Source organism: Neoarthrinium moseri (assembly GCF_022829205.1).
Source record: "Neoarthrinium moseri strain CBS 164.80 chromosome Unknown scaffold3_Wmoseri_CBS_16480, whole genome shotgun sequence".
NCBI classification, from domain to species: Eukaryota; Fungi; Ascomycota; class Sordariomycetes; order Amphisphaeriales; family Apiosporaceae; genus Neoarthrinium; species Neoarthrinium moseri.
In genome coordinates this window covers 460,172-485,413 of record NW_026055117.1, presented here as the reverse complement: position 1 = coordinate 485,413, position 25,242 = coordinate 460,172, and the positions used below count along the sequence as shown (strand labels likewise).

The 25,242-nt window shown below is 54.3% G+C and overlaps 6 protein-coding genes across 6 annotated transcripts; 4 read left to right on the top strand and 2 right to left on the bottom strand.

The window, feature by feature from the left end:
* Positions 1–3,714: 3,714 nt before the first annotated feature.
* On the top strand, positions 3,715–8,560 carry JN550_001526 (uncharacterized protein; the record flags this gene model as incomplete). The annotated part of the gene is made up of 3 exons (XM_049312720.1): positions 3,715–4,200; positions 4,344–7,537; positions 7,594–8,560. The coding sequence occupies 3 exons, from the start codon at positions 3,715–3,717 to the stop codon at positions 8,558–8,560; spliced, it is 4,647 nt and encodes a 1,548-aa protein (XP_049176377.1).
* A 1,268-nt stretch (positions 8,561–9,828) lies between these two features.
* On the top strand, positions 9,829–11,710 carry JN550_001525 (uncharacterized protein; the record flags this gene model as incomplete). The annotated part of the gene is made up of 2 exons (XM_049312719.1): positions 9,829–9,890; positions 9,952–11,710. The coding sequence occupies 2 exons, from the start codon at positions 9,829–9,831 to the stop codon at positions 11,708–11,710; spliced, it is 1,821 nt and encodes a 606-aa protein (XP_049176376.1).
* A 2,127-nt stretch (positions 11,711–13,837) lies between these two features.
* JN550_001524 (uncharacterized protein) lies at positions 13,838–16,483 on the top strand (the record flags this gene model as incomplete). The annotated part of the gene is made up of 3 exons (XM_049312718.1): positions 13,838–13,894; positions 13,979–14,047; positions 14,096–16,483. 3 exons carry the CDS (start codon positions 13,838–13,840, stop codon positions 16,481–16,483), a joined length of 2,514 nt encoding a protein of 837 aa, XP_049176375.1.
* A 579-nt stretch (positions 16,484–17,062) lies between these two features.
* On the top strand, positions 17,063–19,248 carry JN550_001523 (uncharacterized protein; the record flags this gene model as incomplete). Its single annotated transcript, XM_049312717.1, has 3 exons — positions 17,063–17,448; positions 17,507–17,952; positions 18,071–19,248. The coding sequence occupies 3 exons, from the start codon at positions 17,063–17,065 to the stop codon at positions 19,246–19,248; spliced, it is 2,010 nt and encodes a 669-aa protein (XP_049176374.1).
* A 1,936-nt stretch (positions 19,249–21,184) lies between these two features.
* On the bottom strand, positions 21,185–21,403 carry JN550_001522 (uncharacterized protein; the record flags this gene model as incomplete). Its single annotated transcript, XM_049312716.1, has 1 exon — positions 21,185–21,403. One exon carries the CDS (start codon positions 21,401–21,403, stop codon positions 21,185–21,187), a length of 219 nt encoding a protein of 72 aa, XP_049176373.1.
* A 400-nt stretch (positions 21,404–21,803) lies between these two features.
* On the bottom strand, positions 21,804–25,115 carry JN550_001521 (uncharacterized protein; the record flags this gene model as incomplete). The annotated part of the gene is made up of 2 exons (XM_049312714.1): positions 21,804–25,007; positions 25,083–25,115. 2 exons carry the CDS (start codon positions 25,113–25,115, stop codon positions 21,804–21,806), a joined length of 3,237 nt encoding a protein of 1,078 aa, XP_049176372.1.
* Between the last annotated feature and the right edge of the window lie 127 nt (positions 25,116–25,242).

The window sequence follows — 25,242 nt, the reverse complement described above, 5'->3', positions numbered from 1 at the left end:
CGCTCTTTGGGGAACATTTCATCCCATCAGGGGTTCCCCATCGCAACCCTCCAGATCGCGCGCCGATCAATGAGTGTGTGCGGATTAGTCGGTGGATGTATATTCGTCGCCCAGACACGTCAGTCAAGGGGCAGCAATTTACACATCGAGCAGCCGTGACAGGGTCTATCAACATGCTGCACGCACGCCGCGGGTCTCCAGCTTCTAGTCTCGTCGTATACGTAATATCGCACTCGCGGCACTCAATGCCCTCGATGGAACCCTCTTTCCATGAATAGCAATACACCGGAGCCAGGTTCCCATCGGACTGGTCTGCGCGGGTGGAAATCAGACGGTGAAGGTCTGGCCAAGAGTTCCAGTTGCCAGTTCCATGGGCTGGGCACAGCTTTGACGAACGGATTCATGCATGAAACAACCCAATCTGGCTCGCCCGGATGAGACTCTGGCATGGTTCGCAGCACGGATCGCCTGGGTGCGCTTCCTGGCTGCCGTGAGCCCCTGTTTCCCAGATCAGCAGAGGGAGATGCCGCTTCCGGATTTGGGGATAAAAAATTATAGCATCACTGCATATAAGGCCATGTCCACGCGAACGCGTTATCCATAAGATTTTCACGATGCGCTCTTTGCGCTTCATCCGTGCAGCTTGTGATACCGCTCTGCAATACTGTCTCCGTAAGCAGGTTAGTGACCCAGAATAGCGGCCGCTAGACGTTGGTGGCATCGGCGTCTTAGCCATGGCCTAATCTCAAGCCATCGCCTGGCTCCAAGCTGCTTCAGGTGCGACTCGTAAAAAAGGGACCAACTGCCATCCAAAACGTCTCGATATCACGTCCAACCGTGAGCTGGTAACCCAAAAACGGTCAGTCATGCGGTGGAAACAAGCTGGCATGCATATAGAAACTCTAGATAATCCTGTAGGAATATGCTGGCGGATTCCTGTGTACCTGTCTATCTGGCTTCTCATTTGACTCAGCAGCTCTCAGGGGAGCGAGAAGAGCTTCTCGTCACAACGTTGCGCTGTTAAACTCAAAACCTGCAGCTCGGTCTTAATAGGAACCCGAGAGATGGGCAGCATAGCGCCTCCACATGGACTCCATATCTCGAGGCGGTCGACTAAAATTGTGAAGACGCCGACTGGTTTGACACCTTGGCCGACTGGAAACGAGCTTGCCCCGACTGGACGAGCACCGTGCGAGCTGCTGATTCAGGGTGGAGGATTGTGTTACTTGCAGGTGGCTCCAACAGATCTTATCACCACAGCCCCTCGGGCCTTGCAAGACGGGCAAGTGATTGACAAGCGCAGTCCTATTCTTTCCTCATCTTCAGTAAGCACTCAATTATAGAAATCCGCCGGCCGCGCTGAGGACAGTTGGCAGTGCACGAGGCTGTGGCTTATGTTTCCCAATCCTTGGTGCATAGTCAAAGTCGTAGTAAAGAGAGACTGCCGACACAATAGAGTTGATCCGCAAGCCTGAGTCCGAAGCTGACATGGAAGGCGGCGGGCACCACTCGAGCAACCCCTACCGACCTTCCTGGTCTGCAGACGGGGCCCTACGGACGATCGCGGTAGCGACGGCACCCCGACCGACTGGTTCGTTACCTGGTAACCTGACCTGGCTTCCTGGCAAGCTGGTTGGCCAATCTGGGACGTGACGACAAGGGCGAATAGCGAATGGCGAGAAGCCAGGCCGATGAAGTCACCAGCTGACGATGTGTGCAGTATATTAACCTGAATGGTCAATGCTAGACACTCCATTGAATCCAACGTCAGCCCTGTCCCTACTCCGGTGGTACTACCTATGTAATCAGCTACAATCGAATGAGCCTGTGAGCCCGGCACATGGGATTCGTCGAAATGCGTGCATTGCCTGTATGGCCTGCATTGATTGAATGAGATTTGCCCTCGTAACGGCCCTAGCCGCAAAGAAAAAAGCTGAAAGGCAAGCAATGGCCGCCATCCCTCCGTTGCCGCACGCCTTACTCGGTAGCTCCTCGTGGTGACGGAGGGGTGGATCACTGGAACAAGGAGCTCCCTCGTGGCATTCCAGGTGTCTTGGAGCAAGAAATCTCATCTCCAATGTGGCGTCGACATGTTGCCTGAGCGAAATTGACTTGATCGAGGCTGTCCTCCCGGAACATGACTTCGATCACTACTACTACTACTACTACTACTACTACAGTGCGGCACTGCATGTGCAGTGAGTGGGTGGAGGGATTCTGTGCTTGCCAAGCGGCAGGTTACCATCCCGCCGCCAGATCAGGCCAAGCAGCAATGCAGGTGGGCGGGCTGTTACACGGAGCCCTTTCTGTCGTTAGATTGCGCCCAGGCGCAGCTCTGGTCCAGTCATACCAAGGTGGCTTCGGAGTTGGGCTGCGGACTGCATTGTTGGCTTACCAATCTGCTGCTGGCCAATACATAGTACCTAGGTTGGCGAAGGAAGGATCCTTACAATGAAACCCGCGCCGCGCCGCAGTAATAACAACGCTTGTGCCTTGGGTGGCCCACGAAGTACAGTAATGCATTCGGTAACGGCGGGCTGGCCTTTGATCGTTTACCAGGCTGACAAAGCCAGCTCGGCCGGCCGCGGAACTGAGGCATGAGTGAATGATTCAGTGAGCGTGACAAAGAGTCGGATACAAGTCAGGAGGAGAGGGATGGTCCGTAGGGGCTGCATCCGCGCACGGGAATAAAGTTGGATAGATGGGTGAGGCGCGCGCAGGAGACGGGCGGTCGGGTCCACGGGCGCCACGGGTCGAGTTGCAAACGCGAAGGCCAGGACAGCGTTTCCAGCACAGTGTTAGGTAACATATGTAGGCTTATACCAGAGATTGTGCACGAGAAACCGAAGCCCGAGGCGCACACACACCCACACATAGTTACACACACAAGACTTGGCCACCGCCAACTTGGAGCGCGTGGAGAGCATGTGGATTGTGGATGGGAAGCCAAAGCCAAGAAAGGGCAAAGCAAAGAGAGACCTGCGGCTGCGACCTGTGGTCTCGTAGTCTCGTAACGCAACCTGCTACGTACTGTGCTGTAGGGGGGGGTACCTAGGCTAGGTAACTACTGTGGTAGGCAGGTAGGGGGGAGGGGAGAGGCTAAGGTGGGTAACTCGGTAGGGAGAGGGTGGCCCAAGGGCCCCAAGGGGGGAGAAAGAAGAGAACCTTGGAAGGCCACCGAGACCAACAAGGCCAAGCCCAGCGTCTCCCATCTCACTAAATGGTGCATACAGTACTATGGTACGCTAGGTCCCGCTTGCTGCGTTATCCCCGGCCCATCCGATATTAGCGATCCAGCAACCCTCGAACTTTCCAATAAGCAGCCCGCCGACCCTTTTCCTTTTCGGTCTCGCTGTCATCAACCACGCCGTCACGGCAGAAAAAGTAGCCACCCACGCTGTCCGAGTGCCAGTCTCATCGACGACAACCCCCGCGGACCGACGGCAGCCAGACATATAGCCAGAGCGACGGGATCCAGAACATCGCGTCACCTCCCGGCCGGCCATCTTTTTGCACGCCAGTGCAGCCCGGCGACAACGACCCGCCTCGCACTTCCACCACCACCCGCCGCGAGGGAGCGAGAGCATTGGCCATCGGACACAGGAGGACGCACCGCCAGCGCTGGACGACGAGCAATCGCGCGCGGCCATCCGGGCCACTCTGGCGGAACCAGCGGGTTGAACGGGCCCTGCCCCGTAACTCGGATCTAGCAGAATGGCCAAGGGCGACGGCACCAACGGCCATGCCACGGACAAGCCGCCGAAGCGGTCGAGATGGGCCACGCGCAAGCTGACCATGAAGAGCAGCGGCCGCAAGAGGGTCTCCATAATAGACAGGATACACAAGAGGACGGACTCGACCGAGAAGAAGAGGCAGTCGGGCGGGTCCACTTCACTGCGTCAGGAGGGCGATGGCGAGGGCGAGGGCGGCGACAACGATTCCTTCAACCAGAACCAGGACGGCGCTCAAGATGACACCAACAGCACCGCGTCGAGCTCCGACAGCGAGGGCCGGACCTTGTTCTTCAACCTGCCCTTGCCCGACGAGTTCAAGGACGAAGAAGGCCATCCGCGACAACAGTATACGCGCAACAAGATCCGAACGGCCAAATATACGCCTCTGTCCTTCGTACCCAAGAACTTGTGGTTCCAATTCCACAATGTTGCCAACATTTTCTTCTTGTTCCTGGTTATCCTAGTGGTGAGTAAACTCTCGAAGCCGTCTTTGGCAGGCACACGCATTCACATATCGATTTGTGTCGTGCATCGACATGCGACTCTCCCTACCCTTTCCCGCTCAGATTCCACTTTTTTTCATAGGCATTTTATAACACTCGAGTATAGATTTTCCCCATTTTTGGCGGTTCGAACCCGGGGTTGAACGCGGTGCCCCTGATCTTTATCATCACAGTCACCTCCATAAAGGACGCCATAGAAGATTACAGGAGAACAATCCTTGATATCGAGCTGAATAACGCACCTGTGCATCGCCTGGTGGGTTGGAATAATGTCAACGTCGAAGAAGACAACGTTTCCACCTGGCGCAGGATCAAGAAGGGCAGTTCCAAGTTTTTCGGTGCCATCTGGCACGCTATTGAGAGCCTGTGGAAGAAGAACCCGAATAAGAGCGTCATGGAGAGCATCGCCGACCCGCGCCCTTCCATCGAGACGCACGCGACGCAGCGAGAGTCGATCATCTCTCCACGGTCAGATCGGGCATCTTTCGTATCCGCCCAGGAAGAGATTCTGATGACCCCTCTGGCATCTCCCCTTCCCCACCAGGAGTCCCTGCAGGTCCCCGGAGGTGCTGGACAGCGACCGGATACTCGCCTGTCCTACAGCGCGGACCAAGCTGAGACTCTCGAACGCGTTAAGGGAGATCTGATCAACCACAACGCGCCGACGAATGGCGGAGGCCGTTTCCACAAGGACGCTTGGAAGAACGTTCAGGTCGGGGACTTTGTCCGTCTTTACAACGATGACGAGCTGCCCGCCGATATCATTGTTCTATCGACTTCTGACAATGACGGAGCATGCTACGTCGAAACCAAGAACTTGGACGGTGAAACCAACCTGAAGGTGCGCCAGGCCCTGCGATGTGGCCGAACTCTGAAGCACGCCAGAGACTGCGAGAGGGCCCAGTTCTCGATCGAGAGCGAGGCACCTCAGCCGAATCTCTACAAGTACAACGGTGCCATTAACTGGACCCAAAACGTCGGCGGTGCCAACAGGGAGATGTCCGAACCCATCTCGATTGACAACGTGCTCCTCCGTGGATGCAACCTGCGCAACACTGACTGGGTCCTGGGCATCGTGGTTTTCACCGGACACGACACCAAGATTATGATGAACGCCGGAGTGACCCCCAGCAAGCGCCCGCGCATTGCCAGGGAACTGAACTTCAACGTCATCTGCAACTTTGGTATCCTGTTGGTCATGTGTCTTGTCTCGGCTATTGTCAACGGAATTGCATGGGGCAAGACTGATGCCTCTCAATACTATTTCGACTTTGGCTCGATCGGCGGTACGGCCGGGTTGACTGGTTTCATCACCTTCTGGGCCGCCGTCATTGTCTTCCAGAACTTGGTCCCTATCTCCCTCTATATTTCGCTGGAAATTGTGCGGACGCTGCAAGCCATTTTCATCTATAGCGATGTAGAGATGTACTACGAGCGAATCGACCACCCTTGCGTTCCCAAGTCGTGGAACATCTCGGATGATGTTGGCCAGATTGAATACATCTTTTCTGACAAGACGGGTACCTTGACGCAGAACGTCATGGAGTTCAAGAAGGCCACCATCAACGGACAGCCATACGGAGAAGCATACACTGAAGCACAGGCTGGTATGCAAAAACGTATGGGCATCGATGTGGTTGCTGAGGGAGCAAAGGCCAGGAAAGAGATCGCCGAAGGAAAGATCCGCGCCATTGAAGGTCTCCGCCGCATGCATGACAACCCGTTCTTGCATGAGGATGATCTGACGTTCATTGCACCTGACTTCGTTGAAGATCTGGCAAACGAAGGCCAGTTTGGAGAGGAGCAGGCTAAAGCTAACGAGCATTTCATGCTTGCTCTCGCCCTCTGCCACACTGTTATCTCCGAGTTCGTGCCAGGCGACCCCCCGAAGATGATCTTTAAGGCACAATCACCCGATGAAGCCGCCCTCGTCGCCACGGCCCGTGATATGGGCTTCACTGCGCTCGGTACTACAAACGATGGCGTCAAAGTTAATGTCATGGGCAAGGAGGTCTATTACCCTATGCTCAACACGATCGAGTTCAACTCGAGCCGTAAGAGGATGAGCGCCATCGTCAAATTTCCTGACGGTACCATCAGGCTTCTCTGCAAGGGTGCTGACAGCGTCATCTACTCTCGGTTAAAACGAGGAGAGCAAAAAGAACTTCGCAAGACTACCGCCGAGCACCTCGAGATGTTCGCTCGAGAGGGTCTTCGAACGCTCTGTATTGCAGAGCGAATCCTTTCCGAGTCAGAGTATATCGAGTGGCGCAAGGAACACGACAAGGCCGCGACGGCTCTTCAAGATCGAGAAGAGAAGCTGGAGGAAGTGGCCGACAAGATTGAGCGAGAGTTGACTCTGCTCGGAGGTACTGCCATCGAGGACCGACTGCAAGACGGTGTTCCGGACACTATCGCTCTCCTGGGTCAAGCTGGTATCAAGCTCTGGGTCCTGACTGGTGACAAGGTAGAAACCGCGATCAACATCGGATTCTCCTGTAACCTCCTGAACAACGACATGGAGCTGATCCACTTGAAAGTTGACGAAGATGAGTCGGGTGCTACGCCAGACGAGGAGTTTTTGGCAACCGTCGAGAAGGAGTTGGACAAACAGTTGCACATTTTCGGACTCAGCGGCAGCGATGAAGATCTGGCGGTGGCGAGGAAGAACCATGAGGCACCGGCACCGACCCACGCCATCATCATCGACGGATTTACGCTCCAATGGGTGCTCCACGAGGGCCTGATGCAAAAGTTCCTGCTCCTCTGCAAACAATGCAAGTCAGTTCTGTGCTGCCGAGTCAGCCCGGCCCAGAAAGCTGCCGTCGTGGCAATGGTCAAGACTGGCCTTGATGTCATGACCCTTTCTATCGGCGACGGTGCCAACGACGTGGCCATGATCCAAGAGGCCGACGTTGGCGTCGGTATTGCCGGAGAAGAAGGTCGCCAGGCCGTCATGTCCTCGGATTACGCCATAGGACAGTTCCGATTCCTGCAACGCTTGGTACTCGTTCATGGACGCTGGTCGTACAGACGTTTGGCCGAGACCATTTCCAACTTCTTTTACAAGAACATGATCTGGACGTGGTCCATCTTCTGGTACCAGTGCTTCTGCGACTTCGATATCACCTATCTGATGGAGTACACATACATTCTAATGTTTAACCTCTTCTTTACCTCGGTCCCTGTCATCCTGATGGGCGTTCTCGATCAAGACGTTTCGGATGCAGTTTCCTTGGCCGTACCGGAGCTGTATCGTCGCGGTATCGAGCGTCTGGAGTGGACGCAGAAGAAGTTCTGGTAAGTCTTGTCTAACCCCTCAGCGAGTGATCGCACATAACTGACAAATATCTCAGGCTCTACATGCTGGATGGTATTTACCAAAGTGTCATGGTTTTCTTCATTCCCTACCTCACGTATATCAATGCGGGTTTCGTCACCGGAAATGGACTCGACGTTGAGGACCGTATCCGTCTCGGCTGTTACGTCGCACATCCCGCCGTGCTCACGATCAACTTGTACATCCTCATCAACACCTATCGGTGGGATTGGATTATGCTGCTTGTGGTCGTGCTCAGCGATCTGTTCATATTCTTCTGGACTGGCCTCTACTCATCGATTGTCTCCTCAGGCGTCTTCTATGGTGCCGCCAACCAGATCTACTCCCAGGCGTCATTCTGGGCCGTTTTCGTCGTCACCCCCGTCATCTGCATAGCCCCCCGTTACGCGATCAAGGCTATTCAGAAGGTGTATTTCCCTTACGACGTCGATATCATCCGCGAGCAAGTGACGTTGGGCGCATTCAAGCATCTCGATGAGGTAGACACTGCAGATGAATCGGTCAAGACCGATTCTTCTACATCAACATCGTCCGCAACGTCCAAGTCCAACGTCAAGCGCCACCAGCAGTACCCGAGTGTTGATGAGGATCGACGGCCTATATATCCGCCGACGCTCCACTCAACCACAACACACAACGCCCGCAGCCAGAACGGCAGCGACGGCACAAATTACACGAGACACGAGGCGTCGACGGAGATCACGGTGCGGCCATCCCTGGACCGCGTCCGGCCGTCGTATGATCGTATGCGGGCATCGATGGACCGGATGCGACCTAGCTACGAGCAAAGCAATGACTTGACTTCGGCCGCGATGTTGAATCGCTACGAGTCGACGCGGTCGGGACCCCCACCCGCGGAACCTGCGGAAACCGAGGGAGGAGCAGGCCTAGTCAGCCGGATCAGGAGACGGACGCGTGGCAAATCGTTCAAGTCGCCATTCGCATTCCACCACAAGGACAATCATATCCACGAGAATGAATAGAATTCATATTCTTCTTCGGTCAACCATGTTGTCTAGAGTCCTGTCGACCGTCTCGGCGTCTTGGTGGTCTTTCTCCAACCTGTCATGTCAAAGCGAGCCAAACCGCAAGGCATGTCACAGCCCAAGCTAAAAGCCATGCAACCAAGTCCGCGAACAAGTCCAGCAGACGGAGCCAGTTGAACTCCAACATCGATACGACCTGTTCTACCTATACCCCCGCCTCTAATTTTCATTTGCATTCAGCTTTACATACGCCTCGTGTAAGATACCAATTTTCCCTTAGACCGACTGTCGGAATCCTCCTTTTTGGATCTGGATGCCCAACCATCTGGCATCATCTGATGCAACACCCGATTTTTTTTAAACGTCATAAACACCTACGACTCATACACCGCCCCCCTTTTTTTGCACAGCCTTGGAATCGGCGTTCAGGAGCATTGGGAAGGCAGCGAGGAGATGCACTGTATGAGACGATTGAGTAATGCGATCCAAAGACGGATCTTTGTCCCTTTTTCCCCTCCCTTTTCCTTGTTACATTGTGTTATTCATGTATTCCGAGTCGTTCCTTGCCTCAACCGGGCAATGGGACATCTTCCTGGCGTTTTCGCGAAAAGGATGGGGGAACTCTGGCCTGGATTCGGTTGGAACAGCATGCCGCGGGGGGAAAGAAAGGAAGAGCAGAGCCTGAGGGCGGGGTGGTTACTCTGGAGTGAGGGCAAAACATGCTCTATCCTCTGTATATAGACGAGTAGGAGGGAGAAGAAAGGAATCAATATTACTTAATCGAAATCACGAACCTGGTTCTCAATGATGCCGACCATACTACGACCCAGTGCAAGCAGAGCTGTCTCAAGCAACGGATCTCATAAACTGACGTACAAACTTGCACAGGGCAACGTCTTGTTCAATTTTAAGCCTTTTGCGTTGCGAAGTCGGGCCAGAAAAGGGGGCAAGGTTATTCGTCAGGTCTGCTGAGAGACGCGGGCAGGGATGTCGGAGCTCAAGGCCGACCCACATAATTTCACCTAGGACCCTGAAGGCGCATCCCGCCGGCCCAGCTTTTTGGGACAGGAACGTACGACAACCTCACGTCGGCGAAGCAATGCGCTGAGCCATTGAGTGCTACCACGACCAGGTAAAGCTCCGTGGCGGATATAGTTGTCGGGCTGTTCGCTCTGATCAATCCGAGAGAGCCCAGTCAGGAGTGAAAGATCCAGCGGGCCGGCTCAATCGTAACCTCCGCTGCTACCACCATCGCATACCGCAGCATGGCCTTCGAAGACCTCGAGAGCTGGCTCAGCCAGTTCCAGGTCCTTTTGCAGGACTTTCCGTACGTTTCACCGAATAGCTCGGCTCTGTAGGTGTTCAGAGAAAGACTGACCTTGTGATAGCTTACAAGACTTCTGGCAATTCGTCACCCCTGCCATCTGGTCCGTCGCCGCCGTTCTCGCTCTCTACATCCTCCTGCAGTTCCAGTCTGAGGAGCCGCCTCGACGGTACACGGTTCCCGCGCCCAAGCTGCCCGAAGGCGAGCCGCAGATCCTCGAACACCCGACCATCAAGGTCCCCGGCAGCACCGCCATCCAGTGCTACGCGCCGGCGACGGGCCAGCTGCTGGGGCTGGTCAACCCGTCCACGCCCGCCGGCCTCGACCGCGCCATCGCGTCCGCCGCCGCCGCCCAGCAGGCATGGCGGGAGACGACGTTCCGCCAGCGCCGCGCCGTGCTGCGCACGCTCCTGCAGCACGTCCTGGACAACCAGGAGCAGATCTGCCGCGTCAGCAGCCTCGACTCGGGCAAGACCATGCTGGACGCCCAGCTGGGCGAGATCCTCGTCACCACCGAGAAGCTGCAGTGGACCCTCAAGCACGGCGAGAAGGCCCTGCGGCCCGAGCGGCGGCCCACCAACATGCTGATGACCTACAAGAAGAACAGGGTCGTCTATGAGCCCCTCGGCGTCGTCTCGGCCCTCGTCAGCTGGAACTACCCCTTCCACAACCTGATCGGCCCCATCATCAGCGCCATCTTCGCCGGGAACGGTATCATTGTCAAGGTTAGCGAGCAGACGTGCTGGAGCGCCGCCTACTACACCAGCATAGCCCGCGGCGCTCTCGTGGCGCACGGCCATGACCCTGCCTTGATCCAGAGCGCCGTCTGCTGGCCTCAGACGGCGAACCACCTGACGAGCCATCCCGGCATCAGCCATGTTACCTTCATTGGCAGTCGGCCTGTGTGCCACCATGTCGCCGCCAGCGCTGCCAAGAGCCTTACACCCGTTGTTGCGGAATTGGGTGGAAAGGACGCTGCCGTCATCTGCGATTCTGCCAAGGGCGACTTGAAGCGTATCGCCGACATCATGATGCGCGGCTCTTTCCAGGCCGCAGGGCAGAACTGTATCGGAATTGAGCGCATCATCTGCGCCCCCGGTGTGTACGATAAACTCGTTGACATGTTGGCCCCCCGCGTCAAGGCTTTGAGACTGGGGCTGGACAAGGATGTTGGAGCAATGGTTTCGGATAACTCATTTGCACGCCTCGAGGAACTGGTTCAAAGTGCTGTCGATTCTGGTGCGAGACTCCTAGCCGGTGGCAAGAGATACCGACACCCGAATCACCCGTCGGGCTTCTACTTCACGCCGACTCTGCTTGTGGACGTGACGCCGGACATGGCCATCGCTCGGGAGGAGTGCTTCGGGCCGATCATGACCGTGATGCGCGCGCCCTCGGGCTCCGCCGAGGACCTGCTCGCGCTCGCCAACGCGCCCGAGTTCGGGCTCGGGTCGAGCGTGTACGGCCGGGACGCGGACCCGGTCCTGCGGGCCGTGGTCAAGGGCATCCGCGCCGGCGGCGTGGCCGTCAACGACTTCGCCGTCTTCTACGCCGTGCAGCTGCCCTTCGGCGGCGTCGGCGGCTCGGGCTACGGCCGCTTCGCCGGCGAGGAGGGCCTCCGCGGCCTGTGCAACCTGAAGAGCGTCTGCGAGGACCGCATGGCCTGGCTCGGCATCCGCACCGCCATCCCGCCCCCCGCTCGCTACCCCGTGCGCGACCAGGACGGCGCCTGGCGCTTCGCCCGCGGCGTCGTCAGGCTCGGGTACAGTCTTGGGCTCGGCGGCATGCTGGGGGGTCTGGTGGATGTGGTGAGGAATGGTTAGATGTGTGGTGGGTCTTGAGCACGGCTGTGGTCATGGCAAATAAATGTAGAGGAAGCTGTATATGTATCACGCAGAGCTCAAACTAGATAGACTGCGCTGTATTGTATATCCGAAATCATAATGTAATGTCTACCAATGAGCAAGCAAGTAAAGTAAGTGATTTTAATCATGCCGTTACATACGCTAGATCTGGTTGATTATACTGACATACACTAACTCGTAGTCTTTGGCATGTCCCCCAAGAGATCCTTGGGATATATCTCTCCTAACGGGAAGTCTTTACTCACTTAAGCCAAAGGTGGCACTGCATGGTGTGCTCCGTTCTGGCTGTCATCCGCGTAAGGCATTGCTTGATGAATTAAAACCAGCCCATTGGGTTTCATCGCCCATACATCAAACCCTGGACAAAACGGCAAGTACTTCATATTCTTCACCTTGACATCTTTCTTCGTTTTCTGTTCTCAATCTTTCCACTGGATTCTCAGCCTCTCTTGGGGTACACGTCTACTATGTATTCTAGCACTGCTATCCGCAGCCGAAGCTTGGATGACGAATCGTCGGCGTTCTTCGGGGAAGTGAGATTGCAAAACGGGCCGGATTTGGTTACACCACAGCTCCCGCGGGGGTTAAAGTTGCAGTGAACGGCGACATATGTCAGGTGCGCAGCCCGACCGTGGTTTGTTGGTCACCCAGAGCCTTACGAACATTAGGTGAAGGCTGGGCGCGGTGTTGAAGGAATGCGAGCCGACATGTCCTTATGGGGTTGGAAATTAGTGTGCAGATCTGGGCAGTCATCGGGACGCATTTTCGTGCAGGTGATCGAACGAATCATGGTGTCTGAATTCTGCCGAATATGGAAAGTGGCTTTTCGCGCTCTATTCTGCGCTTCATACCTTCCAATCAGCGATATCCTGCAAGGGCAGCATGTCTGTCACAAGTCGGATGATAGAGAATTGTATGTAGAGCTTCTCACTCCTGGTCTTCTGGGCTGGATTGCATCATCTTGACCAAAGAAATGCGAGACGATGGAGCCAGGTACGACATCAAGACATGTAATGTTGAAACCTCAATTGGAATTTTGCTGATCATTCGCGTAAGAACTTCATATAGCAAATGCACGCAAAGGCTTCCGTGCGACGACAGATCCCGTTACTTTCTTGCTGAATCGATACCGATGACATGATTCCCATGCAATAAGATGTGAAGGTCGTCGATCCTCCAGTAAGCATTGTAGAACTAATATAAGCAACCGAATAAAGCCATGCGCCGGTATTCGGCGGTATAGTGTGATGTCTAACTCCTATTGAAGCATACAATCTGACGGAGTTGCACCATCGACTCCGTGATTGTAGTCACAAATTTTGTCTGGATGGATTCCTTCCCGAAAGTTCTGTACTTAAGCCTCCTACGTTGCGTAACATGCATGCTTGTTATATCGGGCAGCGCAGGTCTGTTGTTCGAGCCCACGGTACCACAAGCTCTGCTTGGAGAGATACGCGTTTCCCCAGGACTGTTGAAGACTCCGGGTGGCACAAGTCTCCTCAGAAGCAGGCAGCTGTCATCAGACTCAAAGGCGAACCTGCCTGTCCATGCGCCGATCGAATTTGGGAAGACGATATGTCGATATGGTACGGCGCAGAAATCCTGTGTGAGAGTTCGACGTTACCACAGCTTGTCATGCCATTCTATAACATAGAATCCTGTAGAAGAGATGAACTCTATCGTATTCAACATACAAATTGGTCAGGTGGACATCGTGAACACGGCCGGCCCCGCCAAAGCCTGGGGTCGTAGAAACTCCGGGGAAACCGCCAAATCTTCGGCAAGCTAACGGGTTATACTCGGGCGAGGAGGCAGCTCTGATTGGTGGGCAAGGCTGTTTTGGGTAAAGATGCCATGTGAGGATGCGCTACGGTGGATCACCCAGTCCGCTAGCCACATGCATGTTACGTCGGGCCTCCACCACGGTTCAGCGGACAGGGCGGATGGGGGGTTGTTTGAAGATGCGGCCGGGCCTGGCGACTCCAGGGGCGCTCGGATTAAGATGAGCATAAGTATCGCTCGTTCTCCTCGCTGTGGAAAGTCGGTCCTCTCGAGTCACTCCTTTTTCAATCCAAAGCCGCAATCATGACTATGAAGACGGATATTGAAGCAGTGCTCAAGTCTTTGACGTTAGAAGAGAAGGTGAGTCCGACCTCCTTTGTCTGAAGCTCGCAGACAAGGCCCTCTTATTATGAGGCACGAGATCTTGAATTAACCATCGACCAGATCTCTCTCCTCGCAGGTCAGAACTTCTGGGAGACTGTGCCCATTCCTGGCAAAGTACCCCATATCAAGGTATGTTTCCATACCGTTGTCAAGTTCGCAACGCTAATCGGATCCTAGACATCGGATGGACCTAATGGTGCACGAGGCGCTGACTTCACCGGTGGCACGAGGGCTGCTTGTTTCCCCGCTGCAAGCAATGTTGCCGCCACCTTTGACTTAGATATTGCCAACCGCATCGGTCAGGCACTTGCCGAAGAGACACAAACCAAAGGAGCTCGCTGTCTGTTGGCACCTACCACTTGTATCCACCGCCACCCACTGGGTGGCCGCAACTTTGAAAGCTTTAGCGAGGATCCCCTGCTGGCAGGAAAGCTTGCGTCTCAGGTGATTCAGGGTGTCCAGTCGAAAGGTATTGCTGCCACCATCAAGCACTTTGCTGGGAATGAGCAGGAGACGGAGCGAATGTCTGTCGATGAGACCATCAGCGAAAGAGCTCTCCGTGAAATCTACCTGCGTCCATTCGAGATTGCCATCAAGGAGGCGAAACCGTGGGCTGTCATGACTGCGTATAACCAAATCAACGGCGAGCACTGCGATTCCAACTCTTTTCTATTCAAGGTGTTGAGGGAAGACTGGGGCTGGAAGGGTCTTGCCATGAGTGATTGGGGTGGCACTAACTCGACTGCTGAAGCATTGAACGCAGGACTAGACTTGGAAATGCCCGGCCCCACGCTGAAGAGGAAAGTCCCTGACGTTCTGGCTGCTATCAAGGCTGGCAAGCTGTCTGAGAGCACCATCAATGACAGAGCCCGTACAGTGCTTGAGTTTATCGACAAGCTGAAGGCCTTTGAAGACCCCACAATCCCCCCTGAGCAGGCTATCAACAAGCCTGAACACCAGAAGCTCATTCGTGAGGCTGGCGCCAGGGGTTGCGTGCTGCTCAAGAACGAGAAGCAAGTCCTTCCTTTGACCAAAGACAAGGCCAAGGGAAAAAAGATTGCGCTTGTTGGCCTGGCCAAAATGCCCCTCGCGCATGGAGGCGGAAGCGCTAGCCTGAATGCACACTACAAGATTTCACCATGGGATGCCATGCAGGAGGCTCTAGGCGATTCTGCAGAACTCGTCTATGCTAAGGGTGCCCATACTCAACGCATACTGGCGCCTATCGGGGAGGATAAGAACGCCGGGTCTGTCGTCGGCCTGGACGGCAAGCCAGGCTTCACCTTGAATCTGTACGACAACGAGACAAAGGAGCTGAAAGAGACGATCAACAGCCACCCGTGTTCGTCTCTGTCGCCTGTGATGGAGTCAGCAGTCATGAAGATTGCCGAGTTCATTGGCGATTTCACCCCCTCCGAGACCGGCTCTCACTATATGGGATGCACTGGTCTTTCGATGACACAGGTTTATATCAATGACCAGCTCGTCTACGATCAGAAGAAGCCCGCCCCTGATGCCATGGGATTCTTATTCGGAGCCATCTCCGAAGAAGAGTTCACTCATCCGTTTACTGCTGGCACCACCTACCGCATCAAAGTCCGCAGCTTGCCGCCTGTCAACATTCCCGGTCTGGAGATCCTGAATGGCCACACGGGAGTCCGTCTTGGTCTCCAGCTTGCTTCTGAGCATGATGCTGATCTACAGGGTGAGGCTGCTGCGCTCGCCAAGGATGCCGATTACGCTATTGTTTTCACAGGCAACGATCCTCAGTGGGAGACGGAAGGCCAAGACCAGGCCTCTTTCAACTTACCGAGAAAGGGCAGCCAAGATGCTCTGGTCAGTGCCGTCGCTGCTGCAAACCCCAACACCATCGTCGTGAACTCGACTGGTGTGGCTATCGCCCTGCCCTGGCTGGATCAGGTCGCAGGCTTGCTGCATGCCGGCTTCGCTGGGCAGGAATGTGGTAACTCCATCGCCGATGTCCTCACCGGCGCCGTGAACCCTGAAGGCCGTCTACCAATGACTTTCCCTAAAGCCCTCGAGGATGCACCCGCCCATGGCAATTTCCCGGGCGAGTACGTAAACGGAAAGCTCAAGGTAGAATACAAGGAGGGGGTCTTCGTCGGCTACCGTCATTACGACAGAGTCGGCCGCGGGAAGGTCAACTTCCCCTTCGGCTACGGCTTGTCGTACTCCTCTTTCGAGACTGGCAACCTGCGGGTATCGAAGAGCTCAGAGACTGATTATACTGTCAGCGTTGACGTTTCCAATGCTGAAGGCGCTTACGGTGGTACCTTGGTACAAGTGTATGCCGGCAAGTCAGAGACTAGCCCAGAGCACCCGGTCAAGAGCCTTGTCGCCTTCCAGAAGGTTAGACTGCAGCCCAGTGAGAAACAGTCCCTGAGTCTCTCGTTTGCTACGAGGGATCTTGGGTTCTTCGACGAGGCGAAGGGCCAGTGGGTTGTCCCTGCTGGGCAGTACGATATCTCTCTCGGGAAGTCGGCCATGGATTTGTTACAGACTGTGAGAATCACGGTGGATAAAGAAGTCACATTTGCTCCGTAATTATACCACTATTTTTAACTAGAAGTTTTCAATCGAGATTAAATACCCTGTACTATCCATACCCCGAAACTCCACACCACGGCAGTTCCTTTAGTTGTGTGACGCTGACGAGTTCCAAACTATAGCATTAAATAGACAAGCCAACGATTAACTACAACTCCTATATTCAGGCTAGAAGATTATCAGAGATATCAAGCTAATCATTTATCACGCTAGTATGTTAAAATTTGTGTGGATAGCGGCGCAACTGAATGCCTTTGTGTTGCATTCTTTGTCTTGCTGATGAATGCGGCAGCTGGTGGGCTTTCAATGATATTGCTGGCCCCGCGCACGAATCACAGTTGAAGTCGTATCTACCGAGTAAGGGTTAAGAGGAACGCTTAGCTTTGTCCCTGACTGCCGGGTTTTGGCCGCGTTCCGCATTTGGTCATACTTTGTCTCATCGGCCCCCCATTGATCAAGGGTATATGGACGCTGGGAGGTCAAATTCGGCTTTCAGAGTCGTCAATCTGAATTGGATCCAGGGCATTGGTACCAGAATTGAACAGTATTGATCGCTTGCGCGAAACTGGACTTACAATGTCAGGTCCGATAGACAACCCATATTCGCAAATTGGCGTTTTCCTCCCGTGGGCCTCGACCGAGACGCAATGGGCAGTCAACGAGAAGGTTTACGACTATGGCTTCATGCTCGTAAAGATTATCAAATATGGTATATACATAGTACAATCGTTGTACGACGGCCAACTCTATGTGAATAAGCTGGTACAACGTGGCTCGGGCGAGATGCACAATGGTGGGGACTTCCACAACGAGGGCCATCCTCCAGATATCCGGAATTCTACATGGCCACGGAATCGTAGAGCTGGTGTATCGCAAGCTGGATATCTTGGGCACGAGCGACATTTCGTGCACTTAGACATCTGGCAGCAACTGGACGATGACACTTATTCAATGTATTTTCAGTACGTTTGCTCCTTTCAAGCTCCGATCCGACTTAGTTATTGCAACTGACTGTTCAAGGCATTGCAACGGTGGCGACCTGGGAAGCGTAATCGACCAGCATGCTTACCATGGTGTTCGCATACCGGAACATTTCATATGGCATGTAGCTGCCGAATTGGGCGAGGCGCTCGCCTATATGTACTTCGGTCGGCGCAAAGGGGTTCATGGCGCACGCGGCAACCGTCCAAACTGGACTCGCATATACCACAGAGATATTGCCCCGAATAATGTTATGGTCCACTACCCAGACTCAAAGACCCGGGTTAGCAAGTGGAAGGGTCGTTTGACTGATGCTTTCCCACAAATTGTGCTCATTGATTTTGGCGATTCGACGCAAGAGGGTGATGACATTGCGACAATTCGTAATGGCATTTGGGCTGCCAGAGACGAGCTAGAGGTTCCTACTCCGTATGAAGACGTCTATCCCTACAGCCAAGTACTGCGGAAATTATGTATGGCTCATGGTGAGTTCTCGCACCGGCACATATGTTGCGCCTTTCGTTATTTTGTGCCAAACCAGAGCACGATTAGCCACTGAGAGTGGCGTGACAGATTGCGCTGACATTCCAACTACCTAAACAGTATCTCGAGACGCCTATAATGAACACGATCAACCTGAGAACCTGAGGCTAGCAGCTGTGAATGGTATGGGGGATGGCACTCCTTATTCTGACCTCCTGATCAATACGCTGCAACGCTTTGAATATGCAAACCAGGAAAATGATTGGGTCGATTTCAGCCAGGAGCTGCGTGATGGAGTGCCAAGCATTGACTGGGTTTGCGACACACTGGTCCCCTTGGCCCGACGAGAGGTCGCAAGATGGAAGCTCATGAACCCAGAGACTCCGGGCGAAACCCTTGCAGAGAGTCTGGACATGTCATGGACAAAGCCAAAAGTTCTGATGCCTTTCACGTGCGACCATAGGACGAATGAAGGCATTGACAACTTCAACTCGCTAGCCAGTCTCGCCGTCTGGGAACATCTCCGGCCAAAACATGAACTCCGGAGGGCCGAGATAGGAGCCGTAACGGAACTGAATGCCTGGGGCCCGACAGCTGCAACAGCCATTCTGGGTACGCCCGTGGAAGCCATGGATTCGTTTGATTATCGGAAGCTGAATGTATCATCCCGCCCAAGACGTGATTTCGAAAGAAAAGCTACCGAGCTGATCTATGTTCTACAAGGGTTGTCGGCCCACGAAGCTCAACGACTCAATGGCGACGACCCTCCATCTGATGATGACGAAGGGCCCGATCATGGTCGGAGGTTTGAGGATCCCCCTCTCAATTATGATCCCAGGAGGAACACCGAAAAGCATCGACTGTTAAGGCACTTCAATATGGCTGTCGCTAAACTCGGCAAGGCTGCTTCCGACTACGACAGGAAACGGCAAAACATCAGGGCGATGGCTCGCGGCCAGCACAACCAGCTGCCGGATGATAAGAGGGATGATCCTGTGAATGCACTTGACTCGACCGATGACGGGCATAGTATAGCAGAAATCGTCGACGCTCTGTACCCTGACGAAGACCCACCAAGAGACGATCCTTTCGACGACCCTCGTGAGACTTGGCCTTATGTGCCCATGGAAGGGGACGATGGAGATGATAATGGAGGCGACGACGGAGGGGACGATGGAGAGGACGATGGAGAGGATGATGGAGGGGATGATGGAGGGGGTCATGGAGGGGGTCATGGAGGGCACGGTGAAGGTGATGCATCTAATGATACAATGGATGTAGATCAGGATGACGGCTAGGTTTGGACTATATCACGGGGCATGGCCAATGTCTCCGTTTTCTCATATTCCACAGAAGTATGGCAGTTATTTGGGGACAACATCCTACAGTTGAATATATTGGATTCAGACCTAGCGTCAAGCCAGCCATTTGAGAATATAGTCGCCCCTTTCATTCACCACCCCAAGTGTCATACGGATCCACCTTGTGTTCAAACTCGATCCATTCTTTGATTCTCCGAGGCTTGGCATGAGACCGGAACACCATTTTGACCGATGAAAACACCGGCCAAGCCTCACTGTTTCGACATACGGCTGTTGTGTCGCGAGTACACACTCCCATCGCATCGGGCAGCGTCTGCTGCCTGAGCGGATGGCAGCGCATACGACGAACCAACCCTCGTAGTCTCCAAGAGATGCGCTTCCCAAGTCGAACCACGGTCTGTTCCATAGCTTTATCTGTTTTATTTCCGTACTTTTCATGAAGCAGGTCCATGTAGCTCGCTTGTTGTGTGAAGCGTGAGGGCAGCAACCCCCGGAAGATTGACCCATCCGCTGCCGAAAATTCGCAACGCCGATTGCCCTAGTTTGCTTGTCAATCCCTGAGGAAATGCAAGTGGGTTCCAATCTCTCACATATTCGATGCTGTCCCAAAACATTTCCAGTATTACGGTCTGCCTGTATACTTCTGTGGCCGCATGGAATTGGTAATACAACAACCCGATGTCAGCGTGGTGCAGTATCGCATCCATGCTGATTAGAAACTGAAAGTCATCCTTCACATGCGGCCCTTCGTCTTGCCCAGGATCCCGGCCCTTGACTAACACACATAGGCGGAAATTGACAAGGTGAAGTATATGCGCGAGCTCCTGTTCCACTCGTGAGATTCCACAAGCCAGTAAGCCCGTCGGAACGCCTCGAACGCACCTGCTGCGGGTCTAGGGCGTACCACCGTCTGTACCACTCAATCGTTTTCTCGCGGCTGAACTCAGGGGACATTAATGCCGAGTAGCGTCTCATTGAATGGCGCGTTGCATTCTCTGCTGGGACCACATGTGAGTAGACTACGTCCGAGAAAGTTGGCGGGAAGATTATCGTCGCGACACAGAGCTGCAGAAGCAGCAAGAGGAGGCAAGTTGAACTGTTTGCCGTGGGCTTCATCTTGTGCAAGACTTATCACATAGTCATCAAGGAAAGTTGGAAGGGGAATGTGCCCGGAATCTGGTCCAGCGATATCTAGGTATTGAAGGATCGCACGTCTGAGCTTGTGGCTGTGCAACAGATGCCTACTTCTGTGCCGTATGTGCAACTTGAAAGCAACACATGTGGCCTCTGTTGGAAGGGGCTGAAGGAGCCGAGTGGAATGACGAATCAATCAGAGACATTCTCAAATGTGCTTTGAATCACATTGTGTACACCAGTAGGTGATGATAGAGAGTGAATAAATTTTGCTTTCGGGCGAATGAGTAAACTTTCTACTGCTTGCTCTTTTACATCAATACGCTTTGGTCAGATCGGAATAGCTTGCATCTCAGAAACTTGGCGATTGAACGATTGACCGAACCTTAATGTATAATGAACTATAAACCGGCCTCGTATGCATCCACCCTCGTATATGCTAGCCTGAACATGCCTCGAGTCTCCGCGACTCGCCCCGTTATTGAGCGAACACTTCATTTACACCAGGCCTTCCTCAGTAACCTCTCCAGAAACCCTGCCCTCAACCTCTTCGACTTATCTCCAACCTTCTTAAGGTAATCGACCTCCTTCGCGTCCCAGCTCTTTCTATGGTCTTCTGAGTCCAACTTGCCCTTCCTATACATATCGTAGCTACCGGCTCTTTTCCGGCGCGGTGTGCCTCTGGCGTAAGGGAGAACGGGTCAGCAAAACAGATCTGCACTTGTCTTCAGGCTGTAACAGATGGACAACGACAAAGTGGAGATGACCAAAAGATAACCTACACGCCGCTCTCATAGCTCAACGTCCTAGAATTCGAAGGCCGCTGGGCGTCCATGCTGGTGCCCCGGACCCGGTCGACGACGCGCTCCTTGCGCCGGCGGAACTCGTCGGCGCAGTCGGAGCAAAGTGGCCGGCGCCCTTCGACGTCGGGACACACGCAGAGGCAGTTCTGGCACTGGGTCAGCCGGAAGTGCTGGCTGGTCTGAGGTGTTGCCATAGCTCGACTGGGTCGTCCGGCTTGTGTCGTGCGAGGCTACATGTTTGGCAGAAATGATGACTTCCAGCCCACCCCTGGCGCGGCTATCCTTCCGAAATAGCATTTTCATTATCATGTGGCTCCCTTGTTACAAGGCTCGTTGGGCTCTTTGAGTTCCCCATGTCGAGGATACAAAGAGCGATGAGTGGTACTACACAATGCGGACGTCGTTGCTGCATACCGAGCTCGAGTGCTTATATTTTAGGAGTGGTTCTAGGCTGGGTTCAAAATCACAGGTAAAACCACATCTTAGCAGCTTGTGGCGCATGCTAGCACGGTAGACAATTGTGATAATAGACTGGATGAGGGTGGCCAGAGACTGGTGCCTTTAATTTACCCAATGAGTTCTTGTAGTCCTAGTCTACTTCTTCTTGCCCCTGCCACCGCCCCCCTTTCCTTTGGTCTTGTTCCCTCCACCGCTGCCACCCGCAGCACCACCTCCCATCATGACCCTCAGCTGCTTGACGGGGACTACGTTGTTGATCTCCTCGGGCTTCAGTGCCTTGATCAGCTCCACCTCTCGCGGCCACATTCGGTCCTTCTGCTGGCTCTGCTCGTCCATGACCCCCTTTTTCGTCGAGGCGTACTTCCACGCCTCCAAAATCTCCTTGACCGCCTTGCCCTTCTTTTGGGAGCCTGGCTGCAACTTCACTTTGTACTTCAGTTTGCCTATGGCACTGTAAGGCCCGCAAACCACGATGGCCTCCAATATCTCGTCCCCAACCATTGGCGTGCCGACCAGGCTATCCAACGGCGTCGTTTTCTCAGCTTCGTCGGCATCGAGCATGTCGACACCTTCCTCGAGCATCATCTTGCGAACTTCTTCGTGCTCGGCTGTTTCACGTTGCTGCTTCTGGTGCTGGGCTTTGCGTCGTTCCTTCGCAGCTGCCTGGGCAGCTTCACGCTCAGCTTTCGCCTTCGCTTCTGCTTCCGCCTTCTTCTGGCCTGCAGTTGCACCGATTAAGGCTTCGATAGCAGCTCGGTCATCGTCATCCTGGTCACGGTATTTGGCAGCTATCTTCTTTGCCTTGCCCCTCTGACCACGCTTTGGCTGTTGTTTCTTCTGGCCTTGGGGCTGGGGAGTGGATTTTCCAGAAGCTGCAGCCGAGGAAGACGATGCATCGGCTTTCGCCTTACCGGCCGCAGCTTCTTCGTCATCTTCTTCGTCGGAATCTTCCGGGCCTGCATCGTCGTTGCCATTGCCGGATTCGTTTGTCGAAGTGGTGTCAGCTGGAGCGGAGTCGTCCACGGAAAGCTTGCCAACTTTCTCTGTTGCTGCAGCAGCTGCTTCTTCTTCTTCCTCCTCCTCCTTACCATCCAAGTCTTGGTCGTCTTGTGACGCCGATTGCAATGGATTTGCCCTCCGTTGATGGTCCTTATCTTGCTCATCAGCAATGTCTTCTTCCCCGTCAGAATCGTGGCCAGCATCGCTACCATCGTCCTCATGAGCACGCTCAGTGGCCTCTCCCAATTCGCCGGCTGACAGTGGTGCAGGTTCTCCTGACTCCAGATTCAGTCTGTGCTTCACGTGCTTGGCTTTGCTCTCTTCGCTGATCTTGAACATGATACCAAATCCGAGGATGAGCTGCGCTGGGGGAAGGAAATTCTTCTTGCCGCGGATCATGAAACTTCCTGTCGGCAGGAACTCTCCGGTCGGTGCTGATTTGGACACTTGATCTGCATCTACCCAGTACGCGGACATGCCAGCTTTTGAGTCCCAGGCGGACGATGCGCATACAGACAGATGACCTGCTTGTGACAACGTGGACGGTGGAATCGGCGCATCTGGTGTTTGAGGGTTGTTCTTGATGATGACACTGGGTGCCCCATGAAGATCGGCGTGTACGTAGATGTCGCCCTTTTTCAGGTATCGCCGGTAGAGTATTTCGTTCTGCGAAGCATCCTTGCCACCGAGTACGAGGTATCCGTCTGACGAGATGAACCAGACAAACTTCTCGAACCACATCTGCCTCCTGACGGGTTGTAGAAGTGGCTTCTCCTGTTTTAGTCCTTTCTTGAGCTCGACTGCTATCTTCTCAGCGGCGCTTTTCAAGGCGACCTCAGCCTGTGCTGCCGTCTTCTGCTCCTTGACTGCAGCCGTTTTCCTCTCTCCGTAATATTGCCTCGCGTTGGCCCATGGCGAGATCCCGAGGTCTATGTCAACTTTCAATCTCTTGTCAGTCGTGTTTTGTTTCGAAAGCACCGACTCTGCTGCGTCGTCATCAGACTCGGACTCGTCGGTTTCGTAGGCTTCGTCCTCATCCTCATCAGCCTCGGCCTCTCCCAAGAGAAGGGTGATGGTGTTCTCTGACAGCTTCATAGGTGATGCAATGATGGCAGCGACGGGGTTGTTGCGCCGACGCTCCCTGTCGATGAGCTTGCTGATGTCGACCCAATCCATGCCCTGGGCCAACAGGCCGTTGACCGCATCCATAGCCTCCTCAACTCGCTCGACATTTGCTTCTATGGCACCTGCCTTCCTCATGTTCAGGAGCTGGGTTTCTTGCAAGCCTTCTATCCTCTTGGCTTGGTCTGCCTTGGCAGCCTCGAGTTTCCGTTTTGCGGCTGCTTCCCTCTCCGACAGCTTCGACTCCAGCTTCTGCCCCTCAATCGAGGAGAAGAACTCGTCCACCATCTTGTTGTAATTGTCAAAGTCCAGGATGGAGTAGTCCTTATCTTCCTTGAATTGCAGAGGTACGAAGGGGTGGAAATCCTCGTACAACACTCCGCGATGCTGGCCCTGGCCTTCCTCTTTCTCTGCGTTCTCGCCAGAGGCGTTGGGCCTCTTCTTGGCGAAAATGTAACCTCTGCATGTTTCTGAGCTAGTGGCGTCTCCAACAATCTTGCGTGCCTCCTCAAGAGCGCGCAACAGGTGATCGAGCGAGTCCTCATTCTCTAGCACGGCTGCGGGCTGTGACGTGGAGTCGAATCCGGTGGTCTTCATGGCGTGGTCGACGAGTATCGGGGGTAGCTCGGTGATGGTGGTTGCCAGTCCCTTTCTCAGCTCGTCGCCCGGCTTCTTCTTGATCTTCTTGCCGGCGGCTGCGGCGGACGCACTTCTCTCAACAACAGTCTTCAGCGCAGCGCGCACCCTCTCCTTTGTGAGGTCTGGTACTCCGCCATAGTTCTGCCTGTTCTCCAGAGAATAAGTCAAGCCGGGCCGTTGCGGCTCCTGGCCCTCTCCCTCGGGCACATTGCGGAGCAGAGTCAGAATCTTGAGCTCATTGTCGGTCAAGATGACGTTGCCGCTGGCGAAGAACTCGAGATATAGTCTGTACTGGCCATCGCTGAACTGGAACTCGATGATACGGTCGGTCCCGATCTGCGACACGGCAGTCAAGCGCCTCGTCTTCAGGACCTTGCGCAGCTTCTGGACGAAGACGGAAGGGGCGGCAGCAGTGGTTCGAGCAAAGTCGGTCAGATGGCAGCGGAAGCCGGAGTCGATCAGCAGCTGCTTCTTGTTGTCGGGCTTGGCGAACTTGAAGAGGAGGATCTTGGAGGAGAGGTCGTAGATGTTGGATACGCGCAACGAAACGAGGCTGGCCGAGAGCTCGTGGGCGATGACCTGGTGGCTGTCAGCTGTTTGGACCGGGAGCAAGCCAAAGTTCCCCGCCTCCTGCATGTGCCACTACTGACTGACCTTGACATCCAGAGAGGAAAATCGTTGTTTCATCCTGACGGTCGCCTGTTGCCGAGCTGGAGACTTGGGTCGGGTTCCAACAGCAGACAGCAAAGCGGCAGGCCAGAGGTATCCAAGGGCGCAAAGGTTGTTTGGTTGGCCGGTGCCTACCCACAAATTT